General features: G+C 46.4%; 1 protein-coding gene across 1 annotated transcript in view; it reads right to left on the bottom strand.

Annotated features, from left to right (window-relative positions):
- The window catches only part of Tmtc1 (transmembrane O-mannosyltransferase targeting cadherins 1), a 204,997-nt gene that overhangs the window by 27,951 nt on the left and 151,617 nt on the right, over nucleotides 1–25,429 (bottom strand). Inside the window, exons 12-13 of the mRNA XM_087903940.1 lie at nucleotides 15,872–16,015; nucleotides 1,473–1,581 (exon numbers count right to left, since the gene is read on the bottom strand). Coding sequence (XP_087760066.1) covers nucleotides 1,473–1,581; nucleotides 15,872–16,015 — 253 coding nt within the window. The remainder of the gene's footprint in view (nucleotides 1–1,472; nucleotides 1,582–15,871; nucleotides 16,016–25,429) is intronic.

The raw sequence follows: 25,429 nt of genomic DNA, 5'->3' as shown, positions 1-25,429 counted from the left end.
GCACACTCTCCAAGTCTATTTATTTACTCACCAATCTGGAATCTACCGACCGTGTGCAGCCTGGCAGCTGTGAGAAAACCGTAATAGACAGAATAATTGTCCTTACAGAGTCGAATATTCTGGAGGTGGGCGAGAGACCACTAACGCATAAAGCTGTGTATGTTACATGATATAACATTGGAAGGAGTGGAAAATACAGGACAAGGTGATGGAAGACAGAGAGTAGGCAGAGGGTCATCACAGAAGACCTCGAGGTACTGTGTGGGCAGAAATCGGCATGGCAGGAGGGTAGAAATGGATCTGTGCTGGAGACGTGGTGTTTGAGCGCAGGGAGGGGGCTTGGCATGCCAGTCACAGGCAGAGGCAAGGTGTGTGTTTCTAAAAGACGAAAGAGCCAGGGTGAAGTGAGAAGACACGATGCTGAGGGATGCAGGCAATCTTTTCTCTAGAAAACCCTCCAGTGTCTTCACTGATGAAAGCTGAAAGCTGTCCAGGACTGAACGCGTATGTCATATGCCCCTCTGGCTTTCTGTCTACAGCCTGGCAGTGCTGATGAGAACACAGGGACCCCTTCTATCTGCAGAGTCAACAAACCTGAGATCAAACACCCAGAAGAGGGACAGGGAGAAGGCTTCCTGGGTAAGAGAATTAGCTGTATAAGCTCAGGGACCTAAGTGTAAATCCCTAGTGCACACATGGACACAAGTGTCTATAACCCCAGTGATTCCGGTAAAAACAGGTAGATCCTCAGAGTACACTGGCCAGCCAGCGTAGCCAAAAGAGAAAACTTCAGGTGCAGCGAGAGACCCTGTCTTAAAGGAATAAGGTAGAGGGCAACATAGGAAGGCACTGGATCGCCGCTTCTGAACCGGGCACGCGCGCACGCACACACTCAGAAAATATCGTGTCTGTACTGGGGTTTCTTGTCTTTGGCTCCTTACCAACATGGTGTAAGAGCTATTTGCATAGCTAGTGTATACTGTACTAAGTTGAATAATTAAAAAATGTACACAAGAGTTATCCACCTCTAATGTCATTTTATATCTGGGACCCACAGAGCCACAGATTCCTTCTGTGTCTGAGGAAGGGAACGGCTGTATTACAGCGCAGAAACCAAGTTTATAATTTTTGCCACTTGAATATTCATAGACTATTCTAATTTTGGTGCTTGCTGGAACTTTTGAAATGTTTAAAATGCAAATTGTACCCTTAGTAACTGATGTGTGGGATCAAGTCATTTCTTTTATGTAGGCCAGGTGACTGCTACCGGGGAGCTCAGTCTGATCCCTACGCCGAGAGAAAGCTCGGCTTCTGGAGTCGACCGAGCATGAGACGGACGTAAGAGCCACTCTTTGACTGGAGCTACTGATTGTTGGTTATGCTATTTCGATAAAAATCTGTGGTGATATTGGCAGATGCGCTTGACAGTACCAATTGGAGAAACGCTTGTGAAGTTAAATGGGAACAGTTACCTGCTCAGCCAGGAGGGAAGCCAGGCTGGAGTAGGCATCGGCGAAATCCGGACCATACTTGATGGACTCCTTCAGCAGCAGGATGGCTTCTTCTGTCTTCTCCTGGGACCTGCAGGCGACAGGGAGAACAGCTCCCATTAGCGCTCTCTCCGGTCCTTTGCTTAGGCTTCAGATTTTCATTTCTTTTAGCCAAGACTAGGTGGCTAGCTCTGAATTTGGCTGGATCGGTGCGTACGTGTTATGCCAGACTGTGCTGAGGTCTAACAGTGTCCTCTGGTGTCTGAATTCTCACTAGAAGGCAATGCGAAGACTCCGGCTCCCTGCTGATGTGGTTTGGATGTGGTATGCCTCTGCTGGCTCATGCCTCTCAACAACACTTGGTCCCCAGCTGGTGGCAGACGCTGTTATGGAAGGTTATGAACATTTGGGTCTTAGAGCCTAACTTGGAGGATGGGAGTGGGGAATGTAGATCACTGGGGGCAGGCCTTGAGGTTTTCCTAACTATTTTACTGCTCCTTGACCGTGAACACAATGCCACCTCACATTCCGAAGGCTGCGCCCTCCCCCACCAAGATGGGCTATAGACCTGTTACAACTAGGAGCCTAAAGAATCTCTTCCTCTCTTACATTCTTGTTTGTCAGGGATTCGGCCTGAGTGACAGGAAGAGGAAGGAATGAGCACACTTGCTCTGCGGTGTGGGGAGTTCTACTGAAGGGTTTGGGTGTCTGTTAACAAGAAACACTGACCTCAGGTCAGCACCTGGGGATGTCACCTGTCGGCTTGGAACTGGGTAGAATGTGAAGATGGTCCGTGCCATTTCTAACAGCACCACCATCTGAAATCCTTTGTAAAGAATTTTTTATGCTTATAAATGTGTGTCTGTGTGTAGACCCCATGTGCAGTTACCTACAAAGCCCAGAAGAGGGCACTGGATGTCCCACAGATGTTATTACAGGTGTTACGAGCCATCTAACATGGGTGCTGGGGACTCAGATCCTCTGTAAGAGCAACTACTTTATTTAACTACTGAGTTTCACAAGCTGAATTCTTTTTTTTTTTTTTTTTGAGGATCTTAGCATAGAATCTTTATTATTGGCCAGGCGGTGGTGGCGCATGCCTTTAATCCCAGCACTTGGGAGGCACAGGCAGGCGGATCTCTGTGAGTTTGAGGCCAGTTTGGGCTACAAGAGCTAGTTCCAGTACAGGCACCAAAAACTACAGAGAAACCCTGTCTCAAAAATTAAAAAAAAAAAGAATCTTTGAGATTTTTCTAATTAAATTTTTTTCATTTATTTTACATGCCAACCAGTTTCCCCTCCCTCCTTTCCTCCAGTTCCCTCTCCCCATCTCCCACCTACCCTGGCCCCATCCATTCCACCTCCATTCAGAAAGGGGCAGGTCTCCCATAGGAGTCAATAAAGCATGGCATATCAAAGTTGAAAAGGACCAAGCTCCTCCTCCTTCATCAAGCTGGGCAAGGCATCCCAACATGGGGAAGAGTAGGTTCCCATAAGCCAGCTCAGGCACTACCACAACAAACCAAGCTACACCCCTATGACCCACATGCAGAAGGCCTAGGCTGGTCCTGTGCAGTCTCTCTTGCTGTCAGTCCAGAGTCCGTGAGCTACAAGCTGAATTCTTAATGTCGGCTACCGGCCCAGGACAAGCTAGGCCAAAACGTCCATCTATGGTTTATATCCAAGGAAGAAAAAGTCACATACGATTTATGAAATTAGAAAACGCTGTGACCACTGACTGGAAAAGGGTTGTCAATGTGCTGCTGTGTCCTCACTCCAAACTCTGCTTTTGCTATTCAGTCTTTTTCAGGTCTGGCAGTCTCCAAGTCCTGTCCTTGGGTGGAAGACCCCTCTCATGTTGGTTTGGTCCATGGATCTCTCTGTCTTTGAACCCAAAACATTCACTCGTCAGCAGTAATAACTTTGCTACTGAAACAACTTCCACAGACACTGACCTTATATGCCAGATACTATGAATGTAATAAATCCAATGTCGTATGAAGGACGGAATCTCTGGAACCACAGACAGTCTATGGCCTCCAGGATCAAGGCTGAGTCCTGGGGTGCACCTTTTCCCATCGGGGACCAACACAGAGTATGGTGTGTGTGTTTCCACAACTCAACTCAGTGATAACTGTGTACTGGGCACGCTCATGAATTCTCATAGCATTACGAATTCAGTTCTCCCAGCAGCCCCACTATGATAGATATGGTGCTCACTTTTCTAATAGAAGAACTCACGTGCAGGAGGGCCAAATGGCTCTAATCATGCTGACATCCTTTTCCAAACACTTCATCTTCTTTGGGATAAGACCTAACTCTGTATGCTAGGCCAGGCTTGAAATCCCACATAGGACCAGTTTAAAATATGATACCAGGATCCTAACACTCCGAGTGTGCGCTCTCCAGGATCCTAACACTCCGAGTGTGTGCTCTCCAGGATCCTAACACTCCGAGTGTGTGCTCTCTGCAGCGTTTGTCTTGGATCTTATTTGTCTTTTTGGATTTTTTGTTTGTTTTTACTCCCAGAGGCCAGCCCAATGGCCTGCACATAGTGAAAATCCAGTGAATGCTGGATTATTCTGCAAGCACATTTTTATGACTTTATTTCTGGATCACTGTGTAGCTACTTAAACTTCCTACTTCAGCCTCCTGAGCACTGGGATTTGCAAGTATGAGCCACCATGCCCACTCACAGCTGCTTCTTTTAACCTCTCAGGAGTCTGCCCCCACCCCTAAGAGCTTGCTGTTCAGAGCATGAGTCATGCATGAGCGTGAAAGTTGCCTGGCAGCTCGTGGCAAATATAGGGACTCCCAGGTGATCTGTGTGGGCACTGAGACCTCAGCTACCTCTGTCATGCGTTCTCAAGGGCAGCTGAGGGTCACGGTCATTCGTGCCTTACGCCAGCCTTCTCCCCTCCCCACCACAGGACCCCTGTAGAATGTAGTTTGCATGTTCCAGTGACAGAAGCAGTTTGATACCAGTCAGTTTCTCCCGAAGGCAGGCTCCTATCATAGACTCGGGAGTAAAAAAATCACAGTTTCCAAAGTCTTTGGAGTTAAGAATTCAGTTTGGTAGATGTGATGGTTTCAATGATAAAGGTCCCCACAGGCTCATAAAGAGTGGCATTATTTGATATGTGGCCTTGTTGGAGTAGGTATGGCTTGTTGGAAGAAGTGTGTCACTGGGGGGTGGGGTGGGATTTGGGGTTTCAAATGCTCAAGCCAGGCCCAATGTCTCTCTCTTCCTGCTGCCTTCTGATCCAGATGTAGAACTCTCAGATTCTTCTCCAGCGCCATGTCTGCCCACACACCACCATGCTGACAATGACCCGCTATGATGATAATGGACTAAATCTCTGAACTGGTGAGCCAACACCAATTAAACTCCTTATAAGAGTTTCGGTGTCTCTTTACATCAAACAGAAAACCTAACTAAAGCCAGGCATGGTGGTACACACCTTGAATCCCAGTACTCAGGAAGCAGAGGCAGTTCAAGGCCATCCTGGTCTACAAAGTGAGTTTCAGGACAGCTAGGGCTGTTACACAGAGAAACCCTGTCTCAAAAAAACAGAAAGAAGAAAAGGAAGCCCTAACTCAGATAGAAGTTGGTACCAGAAGTGGAGTATTGCTGTGATGGGCCTAATTGAGCTTTCATTTAGAGGGACGTGGAGTTTGGGACTTTGGATTAGGGAAGCAGCTGAATGCTTTAAACCAGTAGGAGAACGGAAGGCAGTGGCACTGAGGCTGATTTGGACTGTGGGAGCCTGGCTCAAGAGATTTCAGAAGAGGAGAATATTAGTGTGTGACCTAGAGACTGCTCTTGTGATATTTTGTCAAAGGATGTAGCTGCTTTCTGCTCTTGTTAAAAAAAAGTCTGTCTAAGGCTAAATTGAAAAGTTATGGATTAACAGCTTTGGCAGAGAAGATTTCTAGACAGCCTAGCATTGGTTGTGTTGCTTGGTTATTGGAGGCCATGCTTACGCAGATCTATAATGAAGAGGAACAGACTGAGAAAGCAAAAATACAAAATGTATAGTTTGAGGAGAAAGAGAAGAACCAGGAAAAAGTTTAAGGAAAAGCCTGATGCTAAATGGTAAAAAGGAATTGTGAAAAGAAATTAAAGTAAACCTTGGTGGGGCATGCTGTTAATCCCAGCACTCAGAGAAGGCAGAGGCAGCTCCATCTCTGCATTTGAGGCCGGTCTGACCTACAGAGCAAGTTCCAGGACAATCAAGCGTAGACAGTGGAGGAAACCACAAAACAAAAAGCTGGTGAGAATGTATTTGAATAAAGTAGCCATGTTCCAGCCCTCCCGCATCCATCAATAATCAAGAAAATGCCCCACAACATGCCCTTCCCTGGAGTGACTCTAATTTTTATCAAGGTAATTAACTAGCAAAGGCAGACCCTGTGCTCCTCCTTTCCTCACTGTGATCTAATTGACTCCCAGTTGGCTCTCCTGCATGCACACACAACACATTGATGCCACGCTCTTGGCGCTCTCTTGGTCAACAAGAGTTCATGACGGCTCTATACCACTCTACAGAGCCTGTGAGGCTTCCCACACTTATGCTCTTCACAAGTACACTAAAAGTCACTGTTCCATTTGTACACATTCTTTTAAGCGAAAATGAATTCTTTTAACCCTAGTAATTTGACCACTGATTTAATGGTTACAGTTCCAGATTTAGAAAGGCTGCTTGAATCGAAGGGAAGATATGAACTTACCAAAGCAAGGCAGAAAATTAGTCCCTACAGGATATTATTTAGCTGGAAATTCTTCAAAATCAGCAGAGAGGGGAAAGCTGCAATAATTTTATAATAATGGGCTAGTGGCTTTCATGTGTAATAACTCATGTCAGCTAGAATGGAAACTTAGACCTTTCATAAACGAACTCAGAGAGATTAACTACCACTTAACACAGCCTGTTAATGCAGGTCCTTGGGACTCCATTAATGTCCATCTGAGTGACACACTGCAAATACAGATGTCAGGGCTTCTCCCAGGGAATTCTGGGAAACAATAATTCAGTAAATCCTATGAGGAAAAGCACCCACGATGATCCTAACACCCAGGGTGTGTGCTCTGTGACCGTTGCTAAAATTTAAGCTCCCATGTGAGTGGACTTTGAATCTTTGTGGTGGTTTGAACAAGAATGGCTCCATAGGCACACAGATATGAATGCTTGGTCATCAGGGAGTGCGACTATTAGGAGGCATGGCCTTGTTAGAGGAAGTGAGTCACAGGGGTGGGCTTTGGGGTTTCAAGTACTCAAGCTAGGCTCTGTGTCTGTCTTTCTTCATTCTGCCTGCTGATTCGGATGTGAAGTCCCAGCTACTCTCCTGCACCACATCTGTCTGCACACCACCATGCTTCCCACTATGATGACAATGGACGAAACCTCTGCTCTAGAGGCCAGCCCCGGCCAAGCATTCCCCTTTATAAGAGCTGCTGAGGTCATCATTCCTCTTTCCAGCAACTGAACACTAAGTCTAAGATAACCTTACTAATCTTTTTGTTGTTCTTAATCCCAGTCCAATGGCCTCAAAGCCATCCCCAGTGGTGGATGAAGAGAAGGAATGACAATGAGACACCGCCACTTTGGAGGTAGCTTTCTCTACAGGAGCTCTACTAGACTAGACTGCCCTCAACCGTGAATCACGCGGACCTTGCTTAGCACCGTGCTATCGATGTTGGTTAAGCATCCAACATAAATGTTCACCTTGCACAACTCTGCAGCAGGACTCAGCTCTCTGAAATCACCCCAGCCCCAGGAATTTATGAAAGTTAAAGTTCCTCATAAAGGGTTCCTGAAATCAGCAATACCCTCGGAATGGATTAAATAACAAAAATATCAAGTAAAAGTTAGACTTTGCTCAGAATGTGAAGATTTTGCAGCTCAGCATTTGTGGTTTCAGGGAACTGCCCCCCGGTTGTACTTTCCTCTGTGAAAACCTTCCCAGAGGCTCACTTTCCTGGTTCCATCTCTGTGATAGGCATTCAGCAAAGGCATTAAGGATTCACCACATTTTTCTTACAGTAATCAGAGATATGTTAAGTTTGCTGTTTTACAAAAGTTTCTGGATTTCTGTCAACGGTTCCACATTCATCTCAACAGAAGTAGCTGACTGTTCTGAATAAGAATTGATGCAAGGGATGAACTTGGAGAGCACCAGTAGCAGATACAGAACTGGGGATGGGTGATGTGCAAGCAGCAGAGGAGTTCCTCAGCAGTAGATGACTGTCTTAGTTAGGGCTGTTATTGCTGTGAAGAGACACCATGACCACGGCAGCTCTTATAAAGGAAAACAATTGCGGCTTGCTTATGGTTCAGAGGTTTAGCTCATTATCGTCATGGTAGGCAGACATGGTGCTATAGAAAGAGCTGAGACTCTTACGTCCTGACCCACAGGCAACAGGAAGTAGTCTGTCTCATTGGGTGTAGCTTGAGCAGATGAGACCTCAAAGCTTGCCTCCACAGTGACACATTACCTCCAACAAGGCTGCACTTCCTAATGTGCCACTCCCTTTGGGGGCCATTTTCTTTCAAACTACCACAGTGGACATTAACACAGAGACCCATAACTGGTCAATGTATAGAGAACAAGAGACTTCAGAGTACTCAACCATAAATGGGATATCTATATCACACTCTCCCCCTTAGTGGTGAAAAGAATGTGAGAGCCAAAGTGTGGTGGAGGAGTTTAAGGAAAGGGTATATACAGAAGTTCCTGACCCGTCTGGCCCCACAGTCACTCAGTCCCAAAGAAACACACAGCAGCTTCTATTAACTATAAACTGTTTTTCTATTAGCTCAGGCTTATTATTAACTAGCTCATACAGTTTTATTAACCCATAATTCTTGTCTACGTTTAGCCACAGGGCTAGGTATCTTTTCTCAGTAAGGCATTCTCATCTTGCTTCCTCTGCATCTGGCTGGTGACTGTGTCTCTTCCTTTCCTCTTCCCAGAATTCTCTTAATCTGGTTGCCCCGTCTATACTTCCTGCCTGGCTACTGGTCAATGAGCGTCTTATTAAACCAATACGCGTGACAAATCTTTACAGTGTACAAGAGAGTTATTCTATGGGAAGGGTGTTTTCCAAACACGATAGTTTAGATGCATACATGAACTCACAATGATTGTGTCAGTATGCCTAAGACCTGTGCAAGTTCAAACCAGACAAAAACCCCAGCACGGGTTTGTGGTGGCAGGGGGAGTGGGTGCAAAGTCTCACCCCTCGTGAGGAGCTATTGGTATTTGAATGTTCCTGGGAAAGGGACAGTCAGCATTCTTCAGTGGTAAGACACTAGATGTAGGACCACAGTCCGGGCAGCCCCTCCCATAGCAGTAGTTGATTAATATAAACTAGACTGGATAGGTTTGTGAAAGAGGGAGAGAAAGAATGAAAAGAAAGGAAGCTCCAGCCTGAGCTTGGAGTGAAGGGTGGCGGCACCGACAGGAAGTCCTCTGCGTCACTGAGCTTGACAATGTATCGTTGCGCTTCGCCGTTGCTGCGTCAAAAGTGATGTTTCCCACAAACAAAGAAGATTTTTATTTCTACTCTTATGACAGGAGACATTACCAGCTCTTCGGAAGAACTGCTGTGTGAAATTCAGACCACAGCCATCTCAGGAGATGGGCTTTCTAGGACTCTGCTTCCACACAGGATGGGGAGGACTCCTGGTTGCAGTTATAAACTCCACACACAGACACCCAGAAGGCACATTCCCATTAAATGACAGTGAAATTGGAAACCTCTGATCTTTCAAACACACTGCTGGGCTGGGGAGATGGCCCCATGGTAAAGATCCTACTGGACAGACGCAAGGACCCGGGTTTGATCCCTAGCAGGCAGGTGTGATTGATAGCAAACTTGTATTCCCAGCACTCAGGAAATCTTTGTGACTCATTGGCCAGCTAGCCTAACCTCCGTGACAAGTGCCAGGGCAATGAGAGGCTCTATCTTCTACTTAAGGGAAGAGATTCGGGTCTCCCAGCAGCTGGCTGTCATCTTAAGCTATTTAACCAGTGCATTGGGTAGAGTATGGCCGCCTGTCTCTCATCCCTTATTAATGTTATGCCAAGAAGCTGAGCTTCAGATTGGATATGAGACACTATGCTCCTAGGTTACAGTAACATCTAATAAGTAGTTCATCTTTATTGGATGCTGGGCCCTATATTAAGTACTTAAATGCATTACCTCTAGCACTTAAGAAAAACACAGTTTCCAGAATTATTTCTACTTTACACACAAGTAGTTGAATCCACACGAAGCTAAACTGTTTTCCTGCAGCGACATGATAAGCAGAGATGGTAGTAGAAAGAACATGGTCTGATGCCACAGGATGTCCAAGTCCTCTCTGCGGTTTACTGGCACATGATCCTGCCCCGGTCAGTTCTCCGTTTGGACAGGAGATTTGTGGGGGTGGCACCCCTGCTGCTCCCAGCAGACAGAGTCATAAGAAAGAAGCAAATCAACCATCATGTCTGCCAATTGGAGGAAGAGTGAGGGCAGAAAACCCATGTGCTCTCCAGCAGCAGGCGGGAGAGACGGGATTCTGTGGAACGCAGGGGAAGAAGGAAGCTGGCAGAACTGACAATGAGTTCCTTAGAAGGAGAGGCATCCCTCAATCAAGCTTTACCTTCCTAAGTGCTGCCCAGGATTGAACCTGCAGGCCATCAACTGATGTGAGAACACATTTCACACACACACATGCCTGTGTGTGCCCTTCTTGCTCCTCTTTCTGGTGTACGAGAGCATTTTTAACCTTGAAAGCATTCTGATCCTTCCAACATTCAAATTGTGCCAAAGCCATAGTCTGCTGGACTGCCTCAATATAAAGGTTGAAGTGTTGGTAGCCTAAAGTGTGACAGTGTCTGCAAAAGAAGTTCCCAGTGCCTGGCATGTTACCTTTAGACTTTAACTGGACCATTCCTGCCTTAAGCCACCTCCCTCAGGGTCTGCCCTGGGGGGCTTAGGACAGCTCAGCCTCAAAGGCACAGAGAGGAGATTGACAGCTGGAGTCTTGTACTTGACAAGGCAGTTGTGCTGTGGGAACTCCTTCAGCCAACAGCCTTTAAGATACTGACCCACGTTGGGTGTGGTCTCATGCACTGTACATGTAGACAGAAAGCGTACATGGGGGCCCCTTGGCTGCTGGATTTGGTTCCAGCTCCCTGTGCACACAGAGGACTGTGGATTGCTACTCTTTCTGTGAGTTTATCCCCTAATTAATTCTGTGAGTTTAACCACCAATAAATATACCTTTATGATACTCCATTCTGGGCTAGGGTGGAAATTTTTCATACTGCAACCCAGATGGGCTTGGTGCTTTATCTTTTCTTAGAGATATCTGTGCAGGGAAAGTGGATGACAATCCTTCCAGAGAATGGAAACAGAGACTGCCTCCTGTGGAACTCTGCCCTGGCCTGGACCGTGTTTATCACAGTCAGAGAACTCCATGAAGGCTCTAAGACCCTGGCATCATGGTGTGAGTACAGTTGTGGGGGAAATGCTCGCAGAAGTACTGTAATGATCCGATCGTTCTCAGTTATGGGATAGCAGCACATGTTCTCATTTCCCAGAGAAATCTGTTGGACAGACACTGACTGTGAGAATAGGGGAAACTGGACATTTTTACTGAGCTAGAATAGTTTTGTGCCCACCCCCGTAGGTGCATCACACTCCCCCCCATATCTGCCGCCACCGTGTCCCCGCAAGCCCAGCAGTCCCTGTTGCTAGCGGAGACTGACAGGCAGTTACAGGTGCACTGGGCTAGACAAGGCTGCGGGCTGTTCTGGCAGCTCCTTCTCTGGAGGCAGGAAAGGCAGGGACGTTGCCAGGTCACATCAGGCCAAGCAGCCTTCAACCCCAGGGGAGTGACCAATCCTCCAATAGATTTAACTTTAAGCCTTGCTGAGGGTCTCAGTCAATGTAGTCCGGCAGGTGTCTTTCGCATACTGACCACTGGTCAGTATTAGCTGGGTTTACCGAGGACAGGAGAGTGGAAATGAGTGTGAGGGACAGGAAATCCTGGATGCTGAGACATTTGGACTCTGTGCCAACGCAAAGTGCACACGAGAGAGGATGAAGGAGACCAGATATTGGATACAGGAGCAAAACAATGTCATATGACGGACTGAACAGAGGGGATCTGACCAAGGCGTGAGCAGGCTAGCGGTAAGGTGGGAGAAGCGGAGACCTGTGCTCATTGCAGAAGGTCTGGTAACAGAAAGGCCTGGAAGGTACCCGACACGGAGAAGGGCTCCAAGATGGAGACTCATGAAGGTCAGGATGAGGGAAGACAGCGGGAGAAAGCCACGTGAGAAAGATAGCGTGAGCGAGCCACGGTAAGAGATCAAAGGTCGGAGGTCAGAATCCAGGAACTAGAGAAAGAAGACGTTTGCACGCCTAGGAAGTCAGTGTTCCAGCAGCCGTGGTGGGAAGCACCCAAGCGCAGCGGAGATGGATGAACGAAATCGAGGAAGCTGGTGGTTACTGACATTCGCTAAGGAGGGCAGCAGAGGTTTGGAGCGGGAAAAGTACTGCCCGGTGCTGGAGACGGGGATGTTGGACGAGAGTAGTTGAAGATGCGAATGGCATCACAGGATGCAGAGCTGGGTTGGAAGCAGGAGAATTACTGCAGAAAGGCCGGCATGAGTTAGGCTGAGATGAGGTAGGGAAAGACACAACGGATCAAGGCTACATAGAGATAAATAAACCCAGGAGTCACCGAACTACAGACAGGCAATGATGGCGGTGTGTGGAAGGTTTCTGGCTGAGAGTTAGAGCCAGAACATGTCTGTTCATGGCTGGCATGCTCCCGATGTGGCAACAGCCAGGGAAAATGCACCTTTACCGCCTAAACTGGAGCTTTGTGCTGAAAAGGTGAAGGTTTATGGCTGAAATCCCAGCACCCAGGAGGCTGAGGCAGGAGGACTGCCATGAGTTCAAGGCCCTGAGCTACAGAGTGAAACTCCATCCCCAAAGAAAACCAAGCTGAGAAGTAGATCTACCATCTCGTGGGTACAGATGTCCTTCCGTGCAAACACTGTGTGGCCAATGAGGATGCATGAGGAAGGGTGCCCCAAAACACTGTAAAATAATAAATAATAATAAAATAATGTGTCTACTTCTTCACGGCCTTTAGCAGGTCTTCATTTTGAAGGAGCTGGTTAAAGAAGATAAAACACACCACTGCTCGGTTTATCACAAGGCCCGTTGCTGGGCATTCTAGTACGCTCTGCCATTGTTTTCACCATCAGTCACAGAAACAGTTTGGACACCGTATCCTCTAACGGGATGGAAGTTGTCGCGATGGGCAGGGGCACGACGTGAGCCCTTACATGTCTTCATTTTTCATTTTAGTGACAAACACCACCATCTGCTGTAATCGTGCATTCACATAAATGTTCCCCATACCCTGATTTTAAACACCCTTGTGCCCTCTTGACAACTGGGGGCTTCTGCAACCTTTGCCCATAAAAATCACAAGCGTTCCTTGCTTCTTTCTTGTCTGTTTTCATTTTCCCTTTTTGATATTTGAAGTCCCAAGAAAAGCTGTCATTGATCGCTAAGATCGCTTCTCAGTCTTCCCACCAAAATGTGTTGTGCAGACTCACAATGGAGACTTCAAACGGCTCGGGAAACGGCTCCAATGAGACCGCAGACAGGTGGGAACCCTTAGACGCTACTGCTGAAGCAGGGGCCATAGAATTCCAAGAATCTGAGCAACTTGAGTTGATATCAGTGAGCTGGATAGCATTCTCTGACAGAGAAACTTCTCATTTTTAGACTTCTAGGCCCGGACAAAGGACCTGAATTTCCTTCAAAGTCAAGGTTATTAGAAAAGGCAGTGGGGGCCAAGAGAGAAATCATCTCTATGTGTGGTTATTGCATATTTGAAGTATAGCTGCTCAGAGATGAGCTGTGAGTGTCAAATATGTATTAGATTTCACAGATTAAGTGTAAGAACGCAAGTCATCTCATTCATATCTTCAATACTTTGTGCTAAAAATTTAAACCATTGTAAAATATTAATCATGTACTATAATAATAATTTAGACGTATTAGGATTTAATTAAATATATGATTAAAGTTCATTTTTATGTGTTAAAATATGACTTCCTGATTTGCATAGGCAGCTTTCACACAGCAGCTGGTGGCCATTTCACAGCTGGCTGGCACTTCCCACGTGGGCCACTGGGAGGCAGTGATCAGGGCTGAGTTAAAAGTACAGAGGTTTCTCTGGTGCAAACTTTAGTGCGCTTGTTTATTAACTCCAAGTGGTGAGTGGCGGCTGCCTCTTAGGAATGGTCAGACCTGAGCTGCTCATACGCAAAGAGTGAGCACTGAGTTCTACACGACAGAAAGAGGCATGGCTTTAGAAAGCCAACTGCAATAACTCAAAACCTGACTCAAGGGAGAACTAGGGTATGGATGAAGAAACAGTAGATCCAGGCACTTCACCCATGTTTGCAATATTCTTACTCTTTTCTTGATTTCTGCTCATTACTGCTGGCCCAGAAGTCTATGGGGAAGCAGAGGTTAGCTCCCAGCCGTCTAAACGCAGAGTAGCCCTGTGGCTTTCTGCTTCCCCTTCCTCTGCCACTTAGCACGCAACCTCTGTGTAATGAAAACAAACAGAGCTGCTTGCTGCAGAAGGCCGATTAGGAAGGCTCCACAAGCCACGGCAAGCTCTTCCACAGCTTGATATTATTAATCTGGGGCTGGGGTACTATTTAGAATAAATAAAAGGCAGACTTCAGTCCTGGGTCAGCCACAAGCCTAGGTCAGGGTCACATAGCTCTTGGAGGAGCCTTGGGTTCCTTACCCGCGAGAGGGGATGAAGATGGCGACACCTCTCAGCACAGGTCGCTTTAAGAATTACAGAGAACAGCTATATGCACGCACACATACATTACAAGTATACTGTATATTTATAACTTGTCAGTCAGAAAGTACTACACAAATGTTAGCTATTAACATGATTTCACCCACCGGATTCTGAGACTCACACGGAGACACGGCTGCTTCTCCGTGCAAGGTACGTAGAATCCCATTTCCTCTTCCCCACTCACATTGAAGTCTCACTGGAAGAGCCCCACGGGACAGGAAAGGCCCCCAGAAACCTCCAGTCTTATACAGATGTAAAGCCCTAAGTCAGTAGCCCCTCTCACTGGAAAGCAGCCATTACCACGTTCTAAAGCGTTCTTTCCTGTAGTGTTAACTCAGATATAATCAGACAGACTGGATGGAAGAAGGACTGGGATTAACATCCTCAGCTTGGTCCGCAGGAGGAGGAAACAGGACAGAATCCTTGTCATAGAGCTGTGCTGTACTGTCTGAGAAAAGAACTAGAGACAGCATTCCTGACAAACTGTTTCACTCTGCAGCCGGCAACTCAGCTCGGCCTCTTAGGAAAAAACAAAACCCAACTCATTGACAAGATCTCTGAACCTAGCGCTAGAGAAGCCATCTATCTAAGGAGATATCTGTGGGATTCCCTACCCCCTCATCTGAGCCATAAACAAAGCACACAGTGCTTTCAAACCTGAGTCCTCACAACTTCTCGCGAAGACACAGTGTCCACAGAGGTGGCGTGGAGAGCGGGCTGCAGCTAGCCAGCTGTCGCGGCAACTCGAATTCACCCTTCTCATGCCTTTAAATTTTCGTTTTTTAAGATTTATTTTTATTTACGTGCACATATCTGTATGAGTATTTTCACATGTGTGGGTACCTGTGGAATCCAGGAGAGGGCATCAGATTCTCTGGACCTGGGGTTACTGGCAGCTACGAGCTGCCCAAAGTGGGTGCAGGGATCTGAACTTCAGTCCTCGGTGAGAGCATTACTTGCTCTTAACCACTGAGCCATTTTTCTTGTCCTTCCTGAGAATTATTCTAACTCCAAACAAGCCTGGCTTTTGTTGTTTTTGTTATTTGTTTGCTTGTTTGTTTGGGTTTTTTTTTTTAAACCTTAATCCAAGCTGAGCATGAATCCTGGCCAGGAGGCCCTTTGCTTTACCCTCAGAGAACACTGCTTTCTTGGAAGTATATTATGGAACGTTAGTCTTGGCATGGCTGTACCCCGTGGAGTCCTTCATAAAGACTCACAAGAGATCAGAAGCACAGGAAAAGCCTTTGGAGCACAGCACCTGCTAAGTTTTCTTGGCTATGTAACCTTCCAGTTCCCTGTGACTGACAATCTCTGGATCGATGCCAGAGAGACCCTGAGAAATACCGCTTCTAACTAATAAGAAACAGAATTAACTGTGACAAAGGTGTGAAACCTATTTATGGCGAGGAGCAGGCATCAGGAGCACAACGGAACAAGGAGTTCTCCGGGCCGCCGAGCCAGCAGAAGCCGACCACTTACTTCAGGAGATTGCCCAGGTTGAAAAGGGCGCGGTTGTGCTGTGGGTGCAGCTGCAGCGCCCTCTGGTAGTACAGCTTCGCTTCGGCCGTGTCCTTTGTCAGTGTCCCAAGGTTGTTCAGCGCACTTGCGTGGCGTGGGTACAGCCTGGAAAATCAAAGGGTTAAACTTGGACTTCGGGCACTTCAAGCTCGTCACAGCCCAAATGAACTCTGAACTCTTCCTCGCAATGGAATGTCTGTGTTGTATCTAAGGACCAAGGGCTTTTGCAGCTGAAGGCGTCTAAATAAATATAGCAGAAAGCAACACCTTTGAACTCAGAGGTGCAGTAAGTAGACCCCAACACTGCAAGAGTAAATACAATGTCAATCTAGAAGACTAAACACGTTTTAGTCCCCGAGAGGCTGATTACACTCTTCTGCCAAGGAATCTTCTTGCTCTGGGTGGGAACTTCTGCTGAGGTCACATAGCTACCAACTGATCTGGAGTCCCCTCAGGGAGGGATCTTTTCAGATATCTTTGGATCAGAACCTAGTAAGACTGCTCCAGCCAAGAAAGGATGGAAGTCACATGTCTCTCCATAAAAAGAAAGCTTGGTCTGACCCTCTTTCCCACTCCCTCACTTTCCTTCCACTGGCTGGAGACAGTGCTCAAGGCCTTGAGAACTTAAAACAGTTCAGACACAAAAATTAGCATCCGTGAAGTGAGAGCCAATATTTCTAAAATTCAAAAGAAATAAAAAGCAGGGTGGACTATGTATTAGCAAGCTAAATTATTCACATTAAGAGAGGGAGGGGGTCAAGTCGGTCCTTCCTGCGATACGGCAGGACAGCTGACCAGTCAGCCCTTCCTGACGACCTGGAGTGGACAGACTTAGTGGGTACAAGACTTGCTCTGCCTGTCACTTAGCCATAGAGCTGGTTTTTAATGCAGAAAAGCCAAGCCAAGGCTCAACCCAGTACGTTCTAGTACAAATGCAACCGGTTTGAAGTAGTCATACATCACCTTATGTAAAAATTCCCTGTGTAGTGTTTTACCATTGAGGAAACAGAGGCTGGGAAAATGAGCTAAAGCAATAGCTCTCTCTCTCTCTCTCTCTCTCTCTCTCTCTCTCTCTCTCTCTCACACACACACACACACACACACACACACACACACACTCACACACACACACTCACACACTCATACACATACACTCACACATACACACTCACACACACATACAAACACACACACACACACACACACACACACACATACACACACCCCACCCCAGAGGCACTTGTCTTCTTAGGTGTTAAAGAGGCAAATTACTTCTGTTGATCCATTTGTTTTCCCAAATAATACATGAGTCACACAACCCTCAGCAAATAAATGAATTGCTGTGAGTTAGAGCTTTTATTTAGCGTATCTTTATTATTTCCTCTGAGCAATTCACTTAAATTATGACCTAATATGAACCAGTTCTCAGAGGAAGGAGTGAAATCAATGCAACATGTAAAAATGTTGGCTTCCGAGAGACTTATTTACTCCAAACACTGCCTGCTCTCTTAAAATCATCGTGACTGTCAGGCCTGAAAGGAACTCTCCTACAAAGGGCTATCTGCGCTATTAGCATACCACGCACATGCTGGCCTCAAGTCTCTGTTACTGATTCTGTTGTGGGATGTTTGATCATACTGTGACACTCTGGGACTGTGTTAATAAAATTAGCCTTGAATTAGGGGGTGGAGTCAGTGACTAGCTGACAAGAATTAGCATAGAGAATGTGGAAGACCCAAGAATACAGATAGAGAGATGCACAGGGGGGAGTAGGAGGGACTCAGAGGAGGAAGATATCTCTTGCAGGGGGGGGGGTCGGGGGTAGGTGAGAGGGGGGTGTCGGGGTCTCTGGCCAAAAAGGAAGGTCAGATGGTTGATTCTCGGCTTCTCTGATCTAGCAGGTTTTCACCCCAGTATCTGACTCCTGGGTCTTAATTGGTAAAGAATAACTCAGATAAAGATAACATGAGTCCATGCTGGCACACATTAATTTATTTGAGGTTAACTGCCCTAAGGTTGTTTTTTTTTAATTTTCTATTTCCTGTTGAGAGAAAAATGATCACAAAGGAAAACATGACTAGGAAGAATAAATCTGCCAATACCTAGATCAGCCCTGTGCCAGGATGAGTTATTCTGCCCTCATTGCCCACAGCTCTCTAAGAAGTATCATGCACCAAGGTGTGACTGTCACTAAGTGTTTGGTGACTGAGATTGGGGGGGGCAGTCATAATAAACTAAGTATGGGCAAGTCAGCCAAAGAAAGTTCTTTACTTCCAACTATTATCACCTGCCAGAGTAGAACTTGGCCATCGATAATTTAATAAGAGGCCTGAGTCTCAGTAGTTTACCCTGAGGCAGGAGTTTACCCTGAGGGAGGAATCGCAAGCTGAGATTACCCAACCACTGGCCCAAGAACAGACCATTCAAAGGAAAAGTCTAACATTCCAACTGCTGTAGATAGGACCACTTACCAGCACGCACTCACCAGGACACCCCTAAACAAATGTCAGCCAATCAGGGGTCCTGAACCTAAGAAACCCCTCAACCCCACCTTTACTAACTATAAAAATCCAATTCTAATTGAGCTCAGGGCTCTCCAGTTATTCCAATACATTGGACATGCGGAGAGACCGAGTTTGCAAACTCGATTAAAATAAAGGCTCTTTGCTTTTACATACGGGACTTGGTCTCCTTGTTGGCTTTTGCGGGAACTTAGCAGATTTGGGCATAGCAAGAGGTTGTGCACCATGGTCACACAGGCTTCTCCTCTACAAGCATTTACCAGGCACCTACAGTGGGCCATCCCCTCGGTCAAAGGCCAAGAGCAGCAAGACAACCTCAGCAAAAAATGGAATCAGTGAGCTGCGGGGAGCAGGGAGAACACGGATGACGGGGGACAGTAACGGTGGAGGCTGGGGCCTGAAGGGGCAAATCAGGGGGAGAAGCGACGGGGTTGTGAGGGCAGCAGTTTTACTAAGTTTTAATTACTGTGTTTCAGAGATCTATAAATCAAAAGTGTCTCTAACCCGGAAGCCCCACTTGCCCAAGGACGGATAACTCCCTGGAATGCTGGGGGCTGTGGTCCAAGCAGGGTGACCAGCCACAGCTGTAAGCAGTAGGGTAACCAGCCACGTCTGTAAGCAAGGTTGGTTGCCCCAACGGCACAGGATGTGCTTGACCACACATAGGTGGGAGGTATGTAGGCAGGAAATAAGTCAGGATGTATGCTTGGCTACATTGGATGAAGGCAGGAAACACAATGCCTTGTAGGTACCGAACATAATTCAAGGCTATTCTTTGGGAACCCTGGACATGGATCTGGTCAGTGCGAATCTTCCGGGCCAGTAGTTAATAAAGCCTGCTTCAAATTTGGCTTTAAAGTTGTGGTAGTGGTCTCATTCTCATCCAGAGGGATTATGTGAGGAGATTTTGGAGAGCTTGTGAGAAAGGTAAGAGTTTTATAACCTGTTCCTCCATAACATGAATTTGTTCTTGAAATATGCCTTTGTGTCCCTCCCAGGTATGATACCAGGCATGGGTGTTTACTTCAGCTTACCACTGTCTCACCTGTTATTATTCAGGATATGCTCCAAAGCACAAGTAGTTCTCGTAACTACACACGGCCTAAACTCATGTGACCTTGCCCTTGTCATTGTATACAATTTGAACTCAAGTGAACTTTGTTCATATGACTTTTCCCAACCCTTAGGATATCCTCAGAATAAAAATTATCCAATGCTCTGAATAAAGTTGGCTATTGCATGAGACTTCAGCCCACCTCATTTTCAGGTTCAGCTCTCCCAGGTTCATACCACCAAACAGAGTGGCAACAGTGTTCCACGGGAAGGAAGCAAAGCCAAAGAACTCAGGGAACCAGAGACAGTTTACCCAGACATGGTAGAAATGGGCAGGCTTTGCAAAGAGGGTAGGTAGCTGGGTGTGCAATGGTAGAAACAGGCAGCCTCTGCAGAGATGGTGGGTGCTGGGTGTGCAATGGTAGGAACGGGCCGGCTCTGTGGAGACAGTGGGTGCTGGGTGTGCAATGGTAGGAATGGGAGGTTCTGCAGAGAGGGTGGGTAGCTGAGTATGTAGTGCAAGAGGAAGGATGTAAAAGTGCCTTGCAGCCTGCCAGTCATGTGGATGTCATAGAGGAATGATAGGCAATGCAGACACATCTGAGGGCCGAGCAGCACAAAGAAGCAAAGGGAAGCTTTCTGAAAGGAAGTGAATACCCCAAGTAAGAAAGCCTAGTGTAAGAGGGGAGGGAGAGCACTGTTTATTAAGGGTTTATCAGAGGAAGAAGCATCTAAGGAAATACCAGGGAGACCAACAGCATGGATCACTATGCTCAGAACCAACCAGGAATAGAAGGGTGTCCATGTGAGGATGAGGACAGTCAGCTGCTCCAATAGTCAGGTGGTTCTAAGGCCCATCTGCTGGAAAACAGCTGGTGACCTTGGAGAGTGCAGTCCCAGGGGTTCCAGGAAGCAGGAGGACACAGAGAAGAGGCTGTGGGTATCTAGGAGATTGTTTCACTTGAGAGGCAAAAAGTCAACAGACCCAATAGCCTATGCAGCAGGTGAAGAAGAAATAGAGACAGGCTTATGTGAAGAGTTGTTTAAAATTGGAGCAACTAAAGAACATTTCTAGAGCAACAGAAAGTGCCCATGAAGAGCAGTGTGGTAGTTTGAATGTAACTGGCCCCCATAATCTCATAGGGAGTGGCACTATTAAGAGGCGTGGCTTTGTTGAAGTGGGTATGGCCTTGTTGGAGAAAGCGTGTCACTGTGGGGACAGCTTTTGAGGATTCCTATGCTCAGGTTACTGCCCAGTGTGTCAGCTGATTTCTCGTTAATGACAAGATGTGGCACTCTCAGATCTAGTACAACACCTGCCTGCATTCTGCTATGCTCCCCGCCATGATGATAATGAACCTCTGAAAATGTAAGTGAGCCCCCTCAATTAAATGTCTTCTTTATAAGAGTTGTCATAGTCATGGTGTCTCTTCACAGCAATAGAAACCAGAACTGAGACAGATGGTCACAGCAACAGATCTAAAGAAAGTCAGATCATTTCAGCACTGGATGTGATAGGATCCTGAGCACAAAACAAGAAGGAAGCAGAGCATTGGAAATACACTGGAGCATAAAATTCCTGCTGCTCAAGGGTAAAGGCCAGAGTTTGAGTCTACAGAACCCATACAAATGCCAAGATACATGGAGCGACAGGGAGTCCTCAGTGGAAGCTGGCTAGCTGACTAGTTGTATCCACGAACCCAGGGTCCTGGCTCAATAAGGTGTACCTGGTCTTAGTTATTTCCTACTGCTATGGTGAGACGCCACGACCAAGGCAAATTATAGAAGAGTTTATTTGGATCTTACAGTTTCAGAGGGTTAGAGTGCACGATGATCCTAACAGGAAAGCAGACTGAGAGGCAGGGTGCTGGAACAGTAGCTGAGAACTCACATAGAGAGAGAGGGCAAGGGGGGCGGGGATGACACAAGGCTTTGTGAAGCCTCAGAGCCCACCCACAGTGACACACCTCCTCCATCAAGACCACACCTCCAAATCCTTCCTAAATAGTTCCACTCACTGGGAACAAAATATTCAAATATCTGAGATTACGGGGACCATTCTCATTCAAACCATCACAGACATCAATGAAGAAAGATTCCAAATATCACCCTTGGACCTTCACATATGTGCACATGCACCTGTACATATACAGGTATACATACATGTTGCTTATAATATATTTCCTGTTTACTTAGGTACTATTCTATCCTTCTGGGATCCTTGAAGAGTTGAAGACAAATAGTTATAGTTTTCCTTAGTTATGATAAAAAAATAAATTAGATATGATGTTAACGTTAAAACCTTCCTTTTCATTTAGACAGAAAAGGGAAGATGATGTTGGATTCTGCTCTGTATGCTGTGAATATGCTTTATTACCATTGGTTAATAAAGAAGTTGCTTTGGCCTACGGCAGGGCAGAAAAAAGCCAGGCAGGAAATTCAAACAGAGTTACATAGAGAGAGTAGGTGGAGTCAGGGAGCCACCATGTAAGTGCCAAAGAAGAAAGACATAGCCAGAATCTTACCTAGGAAGCCACAGCCTTGAGGAGATTCACAGATGAACAGAAATGGGTTAATTTAAGATGTAAGAGTTAGTTAATAAGAAGCCTGAGCTAATAGACCAAACAGTGTTATAATTAAAGTTTCTGTGTGATTATTCGGGTCTGAGTGATCGGGAAACGAACAAACAGTCTCCGTTTACTTTCAAAGAGACTTTGAACTTCTAAACAATATTAAGACTGCCATAGATTATGGGAACTTTTGAAGTTGGACTGAATCCATTTTGTATTATGATATAGGTAACAGCCTATGGGAGCCAGGGTAAAATGTGGTGGTTTGAGTAAGAACGGCCTCTACAAACTCATGTATTGAGTGCTTAGTAGGATTAGAAGAAGTGGCCTTGATGGGGTGGGATTTGGATTTGAGGTATCAAAAACCCATGCCAGGCTGGGCCCAGTCTTTCTCTCTCTCTCTCCCCTTCTCTCTCTCCCTTCATCCCTCCCTTCCTGCTGCCTGTAGAACAGGGTCTAAAGCTCTCAGCTCCAGGACCACAGCTGCCTATGAGCCACCATACTCCCTACTGTGATGATAATGGACTAATCCTCTGCAATTTTAAGCACATTCCCAAATAAAATGTTTTCTTTTAAAAGAATTGCCTTGGTCGCCAAGTGGCAGAGCTCACGCCTTTGATCCCAGCACTCAGGAGGCAGAGGATCTCTCTGAGTTTGAGGCCAGCCTGGTCTACAGAGCGAGTTACAGGACAGCCAGGGCTGTTAACACAGAGAAACTCTGTCTCAAACAAAGCAAACAAAGAAACAAAAAGAATTGCTTTGGTCCTTGGTCATCGTGTCTCTTCATAGCAATAGAACTGTGACTAAGACAGTGGAGAACCATTAGGATTTCAACACTGGGGAGGCCGAGGCAGAAGGATTGTTTTAATTCAAGGCCAGCCTGTGCCGCAGGGTCTAGCTGGCAGGTGGGGCAGGAAGAGTGGTGACTACGGTCAGAACTTGCTTTTGGTTGCTATTTGATGAGTGAGTTGAATGTTACTTGAAGTCTACTGCAGGGATAATAATGAGATGAATGAGGTGGCAACACCATCCTCATTAACACAAAGTCAAAACTTTATTCTGATGAAATGCTATGAACTCTAAAACACTGCAGATCCCATGCATTTTGGGTACGCGCTACCTCTCCTGGAAAGAAGCAGTATGTGGTTTCTGGAGCGTGTGCCTTCAGTTTGGAGATACTCGCTTCCACCTGGCAGGATGTGGGAGCTACCCAGGCCCATCTCCTCCCCACCAGACACCTATGGTGTTGCCTGCCTGGGGGACAAGCGGGTGTCTAGACTGACGTCTGCTCCTGACAGCTCTGAGTGGTCAGCCCCGCTGCAGAAGTGCTCAGGGTCCGTCCTGCTCTCTGCTTCCTTTCTGTGTTTATGAGAATGCTCTGGATGGACTTCCTGCATCCAAACCTCTGCCCTGGAGTCTGCATCCTGGGAAGCCTCGGCCAAGCTAGTTAAACGAAAGAGAGACGTGGGGAGGAAAAGAGGCAGCCAGAAAACACGGAACTTTCCTGAAGATAAATAATGACACTTCCATTTCGAAACTCAGTTGATGTTGGCCACAATTTCACTAAAGTTCAGTATTTTTCTAAGTAATGTTAATTCCTTAATCTTTATGAGACATAATAAAAGTGCATATATATGTATATATATGTGCACATATGCACGTGTGCATTTGATGTGTGCGTGTGTGCGCATGTATGTAGATTAAGAATGTAATTTCTTCTTGGTTCATCAACATGAAAGAAACAAAAATCATTTCAAACACCTACTAGTGATATTGGAAAGCTCTTTAGAACTTCACAGGTAAAATTACTACACCAGCCAAAGAAACCGTCTCCGCCCAGCTAAACCTGGCTAATAAACAATATTGGGATCTCAATTTTTCCAAAGACACAGGGCAGATGGTGCCATGGTCACGAGAAAGACATTTAAAATGTCCCCTCAGCAAGAATGTAAAGGAGCTTTCAGAAACCCTCGCTGACTCCTGATTTCTAACGACCCAACCCCAGCAGCTTTTAAACAGCATTTTAAGGGAATGGCAAGGAGCTAAGGCTGACAGACTGGAGGCACCGAGAGCAGTGGCTACTTAGACATCTCAGGTCTCCTCAGACTCTAAAGACAGCCGTGTGTCTTCGATACTCATTCCTCTGTTAGTCTGTGTTCCCACAGACACTCATCTCAATCTATGGGATCCCCTGTAGGATTGCAGTCATCCTGTGCAGGAGGAAATACAAAGAACTCCATCGACGGGCTCTGTTCTCCTGACAAGACTATGTCCGCTAAGCAAATGGCAACAGATTTTAGGTAAATTCTTTCCCAATCAAACACTGGGCAGATGTATTGGTTCCTTCTTTTGTTTTGATAAACACAGGGAAAGCAAGGGGAAAGGAGTCTGCTGGCTCGTACCTACTCTATCTTAAGGGGAAAGCAAGGGGAAAGGAGGATGCTTGCTCGTACCTACCCCAAAGGGTAATGCTGGCACCCAGCCAACATCCTCCCTTTCTCTTTTCACTCAGTTGAAGACCCCAGCTCACAGAGTGGTGCCAGCTACATTCAGAGCAGTCTTTCCTCCCTGGAAACACCCTCTCAGGTACACTTGGTGGTGGGTGTCATCAGTGCCCTAGGTGTTTCTTCATCAGTCAGGTTAACAATGGAAACCAACCATCACACTGGAGATTTCTTTTGTACAAGAGAAAATTTTGTCATCCAAGAGCAAAGAGCCTGGTCCATTGTGGGATCCTTCCCGTGGTGTTCGGAATGAGAACAGCCCCCCACCATGGGCTCATATATTTCAATGCTTAGTCCCTAGTTGGTGGAGATATTTTGGAAGGGCTGGGAGGTGTGACATTATTGGAGGGGATAAGTCACCGGGGTGGGCTTTCAGGTTTCAAAAGCCTATCCATTCCCAGTTAGTTCTTTCTCTGCCTTGTGTTTGTGAATCAAGGTGTAAGCTCTCAGCTGTGGTATCAGCACCATGCCCACGTGCCTGCTGTCATGATTCATACATGATGGTCATGGACCCACCCTTTGAAACTTTAAGAACCCTCAAAACTATTTCTTGTATAAGTTGCCTTGGTCATTGTATCTTAGCACAGCAATAGAAAAGTAACTAAGACATCTCCCTAGGAGTTGTTGGTCAGGAAGTCCCAAACAATGCCTCCAGCAAACCAGTCTATTACCACTGCTATTGGTTGCCCCCCACAACTAGATGGTAAGAACCTATTGCTGCAGATACGACACACTTGTGGAGGACTCTGGGAGATCAAGCTGGAACTGATCTGAAAATGTCTCCTCTGCAAGCTAGCGTTCAAAGCGCCAGAAATGCTGTGTAGCCGTGGGAGGAGAAAAACCCATCAGTGGACTTCTCCTGGGACGAAC

Source organism: Myodes glareolus, chromosome 3, assembly GCF_982192425.1.
Source record: "Myodes glareolus chromosome 3, mMyoGla1.1, whole genome shotgun sequence".
NCBI classification, from domain to species: Eukaryota; Metazoa; Chordata; class Mammalia; order Rodentia; family Cricetidae; genus Myodes; species Myodes glareolus.
The sequence above is the reverse complement of the archived record's forward strand: the minus strand, read 5'-3'. Positions and strand labels throughout refer to the sequence as shown.